At 38.9% G+C, this 12,548-nt stretch overlaps 1 protein-coding gene and 1 long non-coding RNA gene across 3 annotated transcripts; both read right to left on the minus strand.

The window, feature by feature from the left end:
* Positions 1–494: 494 nt before the first annotated feature.
* Positions 495–3,655, minus strand: LOC141611428 (uncharacterized). Of its 2 annotated transcripts, XR_012528614.1 has the most exons (7): positions 3,542–3,655; positions 2,965–3,255; positions 2,579–2,819; positions 2,245–2,396; positions 2,064–2,154; positions 1,869–1,977; positions 495–745 (listed from the first exon to the last, which is right to left on the minus strand). It is a non-coding gene; the product is annotated as an uncharacterized LOC141611428 (long non-coding RNA). The 2 variants fall into 2 exon arrangements; XR_012528615.1 differs by lacking the exon at positions 3,542–3,655 and having other exon boundaries at positions 2,245–2,454; positions 2,579–2,659; positions 2,965–3,055.
* A 182-nt stretch (positions 3,656–3,837) lies between these two features.
* LOC141613135 (uncharacterized protein At5g19025-like) lies at positions 3,838–4,287 on the minus strand. Its single transcript, XM_074431871.1, has one exon. The coding sequence runs from the start codon at positions 4,285–4,287 to the stop codon at positions 3,838–3,840; it is 450 nt and encodes a 149-aa protein (XP_074287972.1).
* Between the last annotated feature and the right edge of the window lie 8,261 nt (positions 4,288–12,548).

Here is a 12,548-nt window from a genome sequence, read left to right on the forward strand (position 1 = left end):
TTATCTCGTTATTTCGTATCTTGTAATTACTTTGTTTATCGAGTCATGTTTGGTAGTTTGTTTGTAATTAGTTTTACTTTTATCGAGTCAAAACCTCTTCTAAAACACTACAACAAATCCCTTGCATTTTTTACGTTTATAAAGCCAACTCTCGACGCAAAAAAGCGTCGATAATTATATTCTCGATGCTTCTTAAAAGCGTCAAAATTTTCGCCGTCAGTATTTTTTGACGCTTTTTGGTGTCACCATTATTGACGCATTTATGCGTCAATAATAAAAACTACGCTTTTAAGTGTCACTCTATGGCATAATCACGACGCTAAAATTATATATTCATGACGCTTTTAAGCATCATTTGTTCATATTCTCTATAACGAGTTATTGTATGCATCAATTTTGTTGTACTCATACATCACAGCATATATTTAATCAAAGTTCTTACACTTTACTTTGTCGGTTTGGGGTCGTTATATTGTAACAGAACCTCATAATTAATAACCACGAAAATTAGAAAACTCATATATAATAATTAGTAGCTAGTTACTACAATTATTATATTATTCAACCATGCCAATATAGAAAAACTGTTGAGTAAACTTAATCCAAAATACATATTAAAACTGAAGTTATCAAATGGTACTAGAACAAAAAATCTCTTAATAAAATAATTCGACGCGATAGTTGTAGCAGATAACATTCCGTCTCATTATTCCGGCGCGACTTGACCATCCAAAGAATCAGAAACCTACAAATTTCAAATGAGCGCGTCGATTTAGTATTAGGTAATAATTCAGTGCTAGCGGAAATGTAATGAAACTGCGAAGCAACATCAGCTAAACATTAACATTAATAGTAGCAACATAAGTTTACAACTTAGACATGATGATTCTTTTCTTGATTGAAATATTTTCCAAAGAATGTCAAAGTTGAAGGTCTTGGAAATGCGATATATGAATTTTGAGAAAGGGCTACCAAAATCCTTGTGCAAACTAAAAGTTCTCAAAACATTGCATTTAGTGGAATGTAAATTAGGAGATATTAAGTTGATTGGTGAGATGGGAAGTCTACTTGTTCTTAGTTTGTTTATGTGGATCGTCTATGGACGGGTTACCTGATGAAATTGGAAAGTTGAACAAACTTCGGTTGTTCTATATGAGAAACTGTCGGTTTAAGGAGCCTAGATTTCCTGCTAATGTGATAGCTAGGCTTTCTCTTCTCGAAGGGCTCTATTTGGCAGATAGCAACCTTACACAGGAGTAACTTAATCTGACCTAAAGTATAATTGTCTAAGCCTAGTCTGGTAATTCACAGTAGAAGTCGACAAACAAAGACCCAGCCAACTTGCAGACCTTGGTTCATAGTTCGAATTTCCAAAAGAGATCTCCACTAATGTAATTTTTCTAATCAGTAATGCAACCATAGTTCCACCATATTTCAGACACACTTTAATTTGGTGAAAGCTATCATTCTCCGCAAATACTAGGATTGTTGTGAACTCAATCCAAAGACCAGCTCAAATCTAATGCAGGAAATTGTTTTTACCCAACAATATTTAGAGTTGATGCAAGGTTCTCAGCATTGTAACAAGTCTAGATCCGGTTAGACGGGAGGTAAGATGACCATCAAAAGCCAGTCATATCAAATGAAATTAATATTGCTGCAATATCAAATGAAGCCATGACCCCAGTATACCCTTAGTTGCAAAATTTTGGTTGGCTACACACACGTTTTTACATTAACAGAAGGCAATATATTACCATTCTAAGCAGTGAAATTTCAATTGTAGCATCATCACCCTACCTAGTAGCAGCGGACTTCACAGATGGATACACACATGGTGATAGAATAGTGAAATAAGTAAAAAGTACCTCTGTATTAGTTACATGTAAGTTATTCTTTGACAAATGTTCCGTCTTTCTTTTGATGAGTACTCCTAAACATTACCAATACACTTGGTTCCCTATTATTTCTCTCCTCCTGAAACACAATATCAACAAGATGATATGGCTAAATATACTAACAAATGTAATGTATGGATGTGTTAAATTTGGATGAAGACATACAAAAGAAGCTCGTATATTAGCATAGCTTTTAGCTCCGGTTGTATGAACATGATTTTGAAGTGCACATGCTTCTTTTCCACAATCTGTATACCTTTGCATCCAAATTAAAATCATAAATAATTCTACATCAGGCACATACGCGGGTAAGTACACTATTATGACACCATTCTTTGCTATATACCTGTCCCTTTCCGTAACAATAATCAACCAAATCAATCCAACTGCCATGAGGATGTCCAGAAGGCGCAGATTGCTATATCTGTTCTTTCATCAATGTTGTAGGTTTAAAAAGCTTCTTCTTTAAGGAATGTCTATATTGTCTCAAGCTTTTACCTGTGCAATTTAGAATCCCTTGGTCGTAGCAATCACCATTGGGTATAACAAAACGGGACTTGGAAGAAAAAATAAACAAAAGACATAAATAAAGACATTATAGTAAAGCACATTAAATTTGAACCTGCACTAACCAATTCGTAAAAAAGAGATCAACTTTATAGATTAGGAGAAATTCTTACACGAATCAACTTAACAATCTCAACTTTGAAGTGTTCTTTGACATGACGGCAATTTGTTTCTTTAATTGGACAAAACTGCTCCTGTTTTGCAACATCCCCAATAAATCTTACAAGAATATGCCCCCCTTTTTCAGCGGTTGATAAAACTCATTAAACGTGACAAAGTACTTCACGTTGTTAGCATGCCAAACATCATTAGGGTGGATTAAGTGACTGACCAAATCGTAATTTCCTTCAGCATCTAAAAAAATATGCAGACTAAAAGTATCAAAATAAAACGCAAAAAAATAAAATGCACACTAAAAGTATCAAAATAAAACGCAAACTGAAAGTATTGACTCGAAGGTAGTATTTATAAAAGCACACTAAAAGCTGGAGAACCTTACCTATTGTTACAACATCCTCCTCCTCGTCAAATTCTACATCATCCGACCATTCAGGCATTAAATTACAACGCGTGGGCGTGAACAGTTCTCGGACATTATTGGACCTAGTTAGTTGACCATTCTCTAAATTGGAAGTCTCTTTGGCTGCATTTGGTAATTCTTGATCCTTTGGGATCACTTCTGCATCATCAGAGAGGTTGTTGGGAATTCTGTTTTGATGACTAGGTCTGAGATCACGTGTTTGAGAAGTGTTTGGGAATTCTGTCTTGATCCTACACCTAAATGCACACCCTGTCGGATACACATAGTCGAATCTGAGTAGCATAGCTAATTCACAGGTTTACTCTCAAACATACAGGACTTACTGCACTAATATCATCTATGAGAAGCATAACTACCCGAAATGCGAATTAAGACATAATCAAAAGACAGGTAACCTTAGAAGTTACTTTTAAGAACACGAGTGATCAAGGAAAAATTAGAAACAATACAAAACAGATTAAAATAATGGGTTGTAAGAGTATTCACCAGAAAATAAAATAAATTACTGAACTATTTCAAGAAGTCGGATTCTCACCTGCAAATTTTGGCTGAAGCGATTAATTTGATCCTTCCTAGAGCCGTGTGACATTAAGCTTCATGTCTCTAATCTTCGTTTTTTTACAGCCAAGACAAAGCTTCTGGAAATTATCTACGAAGTACTTCACTAATCAATTTCCAGAATCTGAATATCTCAATCTCACTAACAACCTTCTAGAGAAAATCGCATAACGAGAGTCGATAATAAGCTACTTGCATACCAAAAAATCACACTGGTCAAATTATATTCTGCAAAATAAAACATCCACATCTGGCACGAAACACAAGAACCGCTCATCCATTAGGCGGTGCAATCTTCTTAAGATCGGCCTCTAGCTCACGATGATGACCCCGAGGCAATTCAAATAAACCCTTTTTAATACCATCCTTAGCCACAGGATTGGAGTTCTTAACACATTCCTCAGTCTCAAGCTGTATATCAAACTCGGCCGCCTTCCAAAGGCCCCGACAACTTGGATTACGGCATTTTCGAGTAGTACACATGACAATTGCCCAAGCAGCCATTGCTGCACACACAATACTAACCCCCAAAGACCCATATATAATTAGATTCTCACAAATTTCCTCTTCCAAAACATAATATACCAAACTAGTAATCTCAGCAAGCTTAGTATGTGTACACATAACGTAAGGGAAGAGCAAAAACCCGAAAGCGCCAACAACAACAATCAAGATCACAAAATCAATAACAACCAACTTAGATTCACAGCAGGTTGATTGCATCTGATTATGAATATGATTAATTATACTTCATCCTACTAAAATACATTATCGAAATGGGCTCAAAAAAGCTAACACTGCCATCAAAATGCAAACTATGCAAAGACCCAAAAACCAAATTAGAATTAAAAGTATTGGAATAAGAAATCAGTTGAATGCATCTATTGGGGATTCTTTGTGTGTTGGACATTGTTCTATCCGTTGAATACATATACGAAAAAAATATCTCAAAAATAATAGTAATAAGTATACCCTTTACTACCCATGTCTCCATTTATCGTCTATAACTGAGCATCAAGGTGGTAGTTCCAGAAATAGAGTACTTTGTATCAGATAACAGATAGAAGCAAGAGCAATAATTACTTATTAAAGTCCAGAACCGTTGGGAAACTGGATTAATAACACTCGATGCTTGAAATCGCTAATATCTAATTATACCAAAATCTAATTCAACACACGTATGACAGTAATAACGTCTGGAGTACTTTGTAATTGAACGATAATGAATAAATTGATGTTGAAGAAAGTAAACAAACCTTTGTCTTAATTTATAACTGGAAATTGAATGAATCCCAATTGAATCGACTATTGCTATGAATGAATCCCCAATTTGCATTTTGATGCGCGAGTAAATGATAAATGAGTTGTTGAATCGATTAGATTGAGCAGTGAGATTAACGGTTTGTCGATTTTTTAATGAAAATGGGAGATGCCAGTTGATTAGCTAGGTTTTGTTTTAATGAAAATGGGAGAAACTTATGGAAGATGATGGGTTAGGCGCACGGTGGAAATAATTGGTGTGCTATTTAGGCTAATTTTTAATTTTTTAATAAAATGAAAAAGTGCGCTCAACTTTTACTATATACTCCCTCCATTCAACTCCACACTAACACTATACCATTTTCATCCATTCAAATCCACACTACCACTTTCCTTATTTGGCAAATAATATCCCCATGTTATCCTAATTAAAACTCAATATTTACAAAAAATGTCATTGTTGGCCCACACTAATTTTCCATCAAAACCTACCCTAACCCAATCCAACCCACTAATATTTCCCCTAACCCAATCCAACCCACTAATTACTCCCTCCAAAAAAATCTGAGGCCCACACCCATATAACCCAAAACCGTTCAAAAAATCCCTGAACTACCCACATTTACTCTATCCCCTCAACTACCCATTCCTATTTACTCCCCTCTTCCAGATCCTTCCCCATTAACCCTAACTACCTCCCTCTTCCAGATCCTTCCCCATTAACCCTAACTCTCCCTCAATCCTCTCCCTCTCTAATACACGCCGCTTCCAACTTTGTCTCTCTAAACTTTCAGATCTGTGTTTCAACTTTCACAAATCTCTTCTTATCAGTCATTACTCTCAAATCTTCATCTTTTTTCCTGATGAAAAAGCCACATGCAAATTGTTCCAAAGAGTGCTTGCAATGCGTTCTTGATTGGTACAGTTTTGGTTCATCAGATGATGAATCGAAATCAGTCCTTACCTCACCTAATCCTAACCATAATGAGTCATCTCCACCTAATTCGCCTCCTCCTACAACTTGTGTCCCTGATTCTTTGAGTCCGGATGATTTAGGGACTCAAGTTGGGGAAACTGAGTTTGACGATCTTGGTTTTTGTGTTCCTGTTGATGATGTTCGGCTATTTCCTCCGAGATTGCCTCTGAAACTTGTAATGGAGCCGAAATCACCAGCCTCAATTAAATATGATGCCATCGTCGCAAGATACACTGAACATATGAAGAATAAGAGGTTAAAGGTCGAAGATACCGTCGATGTTCCTACTGTCGATGTTCCTGTCAGATTTGTTGAGGAGTCAATTGCCTTCAAAAACTTTGAGAGGAGGATGCTTGCAAAATATGGTTCGAATCCAAAATAGGGAGGTACTTGTCCCATTCTCTTATATTTGATTTTTTTTGGGTCATCTATTTTACTGCTGGTGCCGTGCTGTTAGGAATATGTTAGGATTTGATGTGCTGAAATGGTGTGCTGTTTGCATACTCATTTCCCTATTAGATCTGCTGAAATGGTGTGCTGTTTGTATACTCATTTCCCTTTTTTCGTTCATTGCATCTGATGTTTGTATATAATGGTGTAAACATGCAGAAATCATAAGAAAGATTGCATTTTTAGCAGAGATCTAGTAAAGGGTCGGAATTTTTAGCAGATGATAAAATGGTGTTTATTTGACTGTATAAATCACCAACTATTTTCAAAGAGAAATGAATGTTGGAAATGTGGGGCGTGTGGTGTCAAGTGTGCTCATTTTTATACTCAAGTGGGTTGGTAAATTTGACCTTCAAATCCAAATTATCCAATGTAATTTCTGATAGGTGCTCAGTTTTGAATGCTTTGTGTTACTGTGTTGCAGCTTTTGGAAAAAAATTTGTGTTAATGGAGTACATTGTCTACATACAGTATGGCATTTGGAAATAAATTGGGGTGATTCTAGTCAACTGGTTATCTGATGTTTTGTTTGCCTGTTTCTACCTCACTGAGAGTTGGCTCAATGATATAAATACCTTACTGGTTTGAGAGCTAAAAAAAATTTGAAACACTTGTTAATCCTAACTGGCCATAATTTGAAGTAGTAAAGCCACCACATGGTCTACCATTGAATGAGTGTGTGTGCTTGTCCATTTAAATTGCAGTAATAGCTCCATGATATCACCACCATATGCAAATTGTGAGTTGATGTTTTTTGGGGGGAAACTGAAAAAATCAGCTCATTTGGTGGGTTTTTTAAACACTTGTAATTTTTGGTGGGAAGTTTAATCCCTAATTGTATTGGTAATCCAATCTACTTTTCAACTAATAAAGCAGATTTTTGATAAACCTATTGTACTTTTATTCATTGTTTATTTCTTTCTTAAAACTTGTGCAAATTAGATAGTGTTAGTGTGGAGTTGAATGGAGGGAGTATATGCTAATATATGCACGCCTGCGCGGTTATTAAAGCCAATGACGTAATAACGCATCATAAAGGGAAGAAAAGTGAATTATGTGGTCGACGCTTTGTTAAAGCGTCGATGGTAAAGTGTCTTAAATGTAGGGGATTTGTTGTAGTGAAAACTTTAGTCTTGTTTGGTTAGATGATTGTGCCCCAATGCAAGTAAGAGCGTAGTAAATCGCATGTTGTTTAAAGCAACATGGCCCGATTTATGCTAATGCATGCTTTGGTGTGTGACCCAATGTCTAATTCGATAAGATTAAGTGAAAGCACACATTACGAGGAGTGACCCAAGGCCGTGAGTCATGTAAGTCGTGGGCCACCCCTTTGTGCACGTTTTTCTAGGCCGAATGGCCGTGTAATGTGTCATGTACGGTGTTGTATATAGCAATTGTATTTAGATCGAGTTGTATCTTTAATTCCTCATTGTGTCGGCATGAAATGCCTGGGTTGTAATAGGTAGATCCCAACGGCTCCCCCATTCCCATCAAGCCTTGTTTGTTTCATTTATATGTTGTTAGATCAATCAACCCACATGCTAAATTACAACTTTGACAAAGTTAGTTTAGTTGCATCTAAATCGACATAGAAACTTCACATGTTAGGGTTTTAAAACGATGTTTGCATATCATATATCGTAGTAGCTATGACCTTGTTTGAAATCCGACACTTGACTTAGTAGAGGCCGTTATTGACGGGCGGGGTTAGGTGTCCTTATGGGCTTCCTAACACGTACCCTCACCCCTTAATCAAGATCTATGGTTTGTGGATCCGTCTAAATACCATTCGATTACGAGAGTCATTCAAATCGAGTGATATAGGGTACAAGTCTTTATCTTTAATCACTCGTAGTCGATTGGCTTTATGCTTTTCGATGAAAGGTGTAAAGTTGACTTGAACGGTTCCAAGTTCCCAAAAAACTTGGTGGCGACTCTAATTTGTCTTAATTCGATTCGAAAGAACCTCGAGTCGATTATGCCTAGTGTGGATCCCGCGGACGCAGCCTCCCGAGGGCCTTGTCCACGCTTGGCGACTCACTGGGAAAAGAGGACTAGTTACACTTTGTTTCTAGGGTCTTTTCCTCCGAGGTGAAACTTGAAAAGAAAGTGTTGGAAAGTAAAACATTACTCATAGTGCTACGATTCATGCATAAACCCTTAAGGAGTTTTCCGGGCCGTCCCAGCGTTTCTTTGTGATGCGTGGGGGGCGACGTCCCACTATGCTAGGAAGCTGCACATTGCTCGCTTCCACTTCACCCCGCGTGGTTCTTGATGGTGGGGACGCTCTTCTAGGTACTTTACCTTAAGGCCCTTGCTCTATAAGACCGCAAAAGGATGGAGGGTATAGACCTTCTTGTAGAAGACTCGCCGAGACTTAGAGATGTCTAGGAGCATACATTCTTATAACATGAGAATGACAATGTGCAAGTTGTTTTCCCGAGTCTTTTCAAAATTTTCCATGTCCATTTCAAAACCGAACTTTTGAACAACTTACTTTCAAAATTAGCATGGTTTTAAAAACGCGGAATGCTGCCCAAATAGGACTAGAAATTTCGGCCAAAACAAGCTTTTATAGCCGGCATGCTGCCCATTTCAAATCTCATTTTCAAATCGATCCTTCGTTTTTTTTTCAAATTCAAATCCAAAATATTTCTCGAACCTTAACCAAGCATGAAATGCGTCGAGTCGTATCCGGGTCCTGGCCGTGTTAGGCCAGGCGTTTTTTCGTTCCAAGAGTCTAGAACACGACCCTGTTGGGTCACCCAAAGCTCACCTCTTGGGCTTTGAGTCATGTTGGTCGACCAATTGGTCTAGGATAGTCCACAGAAAACGCCCAAGCTAGGCCATTTAGGGCGTTTCACTCGAACCTATGGGCTATGTTAGTCCAATCACGGGTTTAGTCACACCGAGTCCGGTTTAGAACCGAATTATGGTGATTCGGGTCGTGTCGTTTTGTCGAGTCCAAATAAATCAAGGTCTAAATCCAACCGTGAGTCGAACCTTTGGTTAGTCAGTCTCAAGTCGAGTTTTTGTCTGAGTCAAGTTGGGGTCGTGTCCTTAAGTGTGCAGGGGCTCTTACTTTAAATATTGACTCAGTTCGGGGTTTTCTTGTAGAAAGGCCGCCAAAAACCCGACGTCAAGCAATGGAAGATGCTGTTAACAAACTCACTGAGGCCGTGAACCTCATGATGACTAGAATGGATGCGATCGAATCCAAGCTGGGTGAAGATTCATCTACCCCACCTCTGACTGATCTGGAGAAACGGTTCAAGTTCATTGAGGACCGTCTGAAACTCTCCCAGGGGAAGAACATCCACTACGAAAATGCTAGGGCCTATGCCCCAGTTCAGGATAAGTTGCCCACAAACATGGTACTCACTGACATAAGAACATTGGAGGTGAGGACACAGAAAGACAAAGAAGGCTTTACTGAGTTCCTTGCAAGATGGCGCGCTGAAAGCGTGAAATTAGCCAAGAAGCCTGATGAAGTTGAAATGGTAGATAAGTTCGTAAAGAATCTACGACCTGTTTACCGCAATGCTCTGAAATACCAGAATTTTGGCTCTTTCAAAGAATTGATAAGAATCGGGATAAAGGTAGAAGATGATGTCATAAGGGCAGAGGCTGAAAAGCCGAAAGGGTACCAAGGGGCCTCATCGTCTAAGGCCAAAGCCCCAGCAACGACCCATATTGATGAAGCCATCAATCTCTTAGAAGGGCAATCTAAGAAGTCGCGGCGCCAAACACCTAGGGCATTCACCGATATCGGATGCACTTATACCTACGCTCTCCAAAGGCTCATAGCCCAAGGAAAGCTGAAGCCTATTGGTCCAACTCCGGACCCTCCCGCTGATCAACAAGGTAAATGGTATAAACCAAATGCCTACTGTGCCTTTCATCAAGGGAAATGCCATGATACTGAAAAGTGCTATCGACTGAAGCACGAAATTCAAGACATAATCGAGAATGGAACACTCCCGATCCCAACTGTTAAACCCAATAACATCACCAATCCATTTGGCGATCACGCCAACTTTGTTTCTGTCGAAGACAATGTCGATTATTCCCATCTTATCCGCCCATGTCACTTGAAAGGGGTGTTTATCGGGAAAATATTTGTGGATTGCTGTGAATTCTTGCCAAACCCGAAGAATGAAATTCAAGTCGGGAGTCTTGCTCTAGAATGTACTCCTCTCGTTAACGAAGTTAATAAAAGACAATTCGGTTCACCAACCTTTATCACTGGCGTAGATCCTCAGAGGACTACCTCGGGATGGAGGCAGACCATCAAAGAGATCAAGGACCAGAGCCGAGCATCTAAGCTGACAGCTGAACAAGGGAAAGCTCAAGACCAGATTTGAAAAATTATGAGTCGGGATCTGTTTTCTTTTCTTAGTCAAGTCGAGTCTAGGACTTTCTTTTCCCGAAGTTGAGTCGTTTGTTCCGCGATGACCTAGGGTGTGTCCTAGGAATCGTTCCTTCGAGTCTGTTAAGCATTTGTCTTTCCAATAAAAAGTTCCAGTTCGTTTCCAAATTTTTCTTGTTTCCAATCCTCAATCATTCTGAAAGCATGATAAAACGCACAACACACTCAAAGGCATCCCTGGGGTAGAAATATGTCCCGTTTCAAAATGTAAGGTACAATAGGATCCCGTGTTTGATTCCTTTACCTATTCCATGTCTGGCGGTAGAAAACCTCCATCAAAACCAGGCTTATGACAGGCTTTTAGATGATTCTATGACAAACTCGGACTAGCTCCTTGTTTCCCCTATCGATGATGGAAGGCAAGCCTTTTCCCCAACAAAATCATCCCCTCTCGAAGAGAGAAGATATCAACCCATTCTAAGAAGAATTGTTAATTCTAACCCAATTTAGTTGGCGAAGCCCAGTTTTTAAGGTGTATCCATTTGTGACTAAGGGAATGAATAGAAGACCATTTTCAAGAAGAGAAGAAATAAAAAGATGAAAAAGAATGAAAAGATGAGGAAAAAAAAAGGACGAAAAAAATGAAAAATGAAAAAAGAGAAGAGATGAAAAAGAAGAAGAAAAAGGGAAAGAAAAAAAGAAAAGAAGAAGAAAAGAAAAGAAAAGAAAAGAGAAAAAGAAATGTCTGAATGTTGATCGAAGTTCAAAGGCGAAGCCAAAATGGTCAGGTAGCGCCATCAGCAGTCATCCATACCCCTAAGTCCTTCCCGAGGCAGTTACGAGGGATTAGTTAGGGATTCTGAGAATCAGTTAGCTTGTGTTAGTAAACCCAAGCCTTTAGGATCCAGACATGAAAATTTGAACCCGCATCATTTTTCAACCCATTTATTTGCACTCGTGGTTCATCAAACCCGAGACACCCATTCCAACCACATCAGCAGCCATAGCCCTTGGCCTTAGCACCACAAAACAAACCTTCAGAATGATGGTTAACCATTCAAACTTGTTATTACCAAGCTCCACATCCCAAAAGATCCAAGCCTTTTACACCTAACCCCAAACACGGGATTTAACGGTACTTTACAGGCTAGAATGGGATATGACATGATACCTTAGGTGAAACCTTCGAGTGTGTACACACAATCAAAATGCCATGTTTATGCACCATGATCGAACTACGTCGGATTTGATTTCGCTCCACGCGAATACGTAGGCAGTCCTTCAGAATAAGGGATTCAATCCACCCATCATCCAAGTTGTCATCTTGTCGGTTTCTTACGGGTCTTAACCAAGTCCAAATGAAGCCACCTTTGTTTGAGTTGGTCTTAGTACTCGATGTAGACTAGGATGAGGATATAGGTTCGGATGAATAGTATCGAGTCTCAGAATGAGCTTTATCTAATGGTTTAGGCAAAAATGCTGAGTCACATAGATGTGGGCTTGTGTTGGGAACAGAAAATATGAAAAACCCGCTGAAAAGAATGAAGGCGTGGAAGAAAAATAGTAAAAGCCCGCTGAAAAGAAAGAAGGCGGTGGCAAGAAATAATGAAAACTCGCTGAAAAGAAAGGAGGCGAGGAGAAGAGTGACAGAATGTTCCCAACAAGAGTGATGTGTGACGTCTAAGTGTTCTCATAAAATCAATCTGTGTTTAGTGTTTGGGCGAAGCCAACGTTGTTGCTCCGTGAGTTTAATCCACCCTGTCAATATCAAGTGATCTTGATTCCCATGTGCCCTCGGGAGAACGTCCATGCCATACGATATCTCCGTCCCAAGTCCGATGACCTTGTGATTCCCATTTGCCATCTTTTGGTGCCGGAACGGCCAATTTACCTTTCTACCCCCAGCAAGTCCATATTTGAATTAAAGCC

The sequence above is a fragment of the Silene latifolia genome, chromosome 11 (genome assembly GCF_048544455.1).
Source record: "Silene latifolia isolate original U9 population chromosome 11, ASM4854445v1, whole genome shotgun sequence".
NCBI classification, from domain to species: Eukaryota; Viridiplantae; Streptophyta; class Magnoliopsida; order Caryophyllales; family Caryophyllaceae; genus Silene; species Silene latifolia.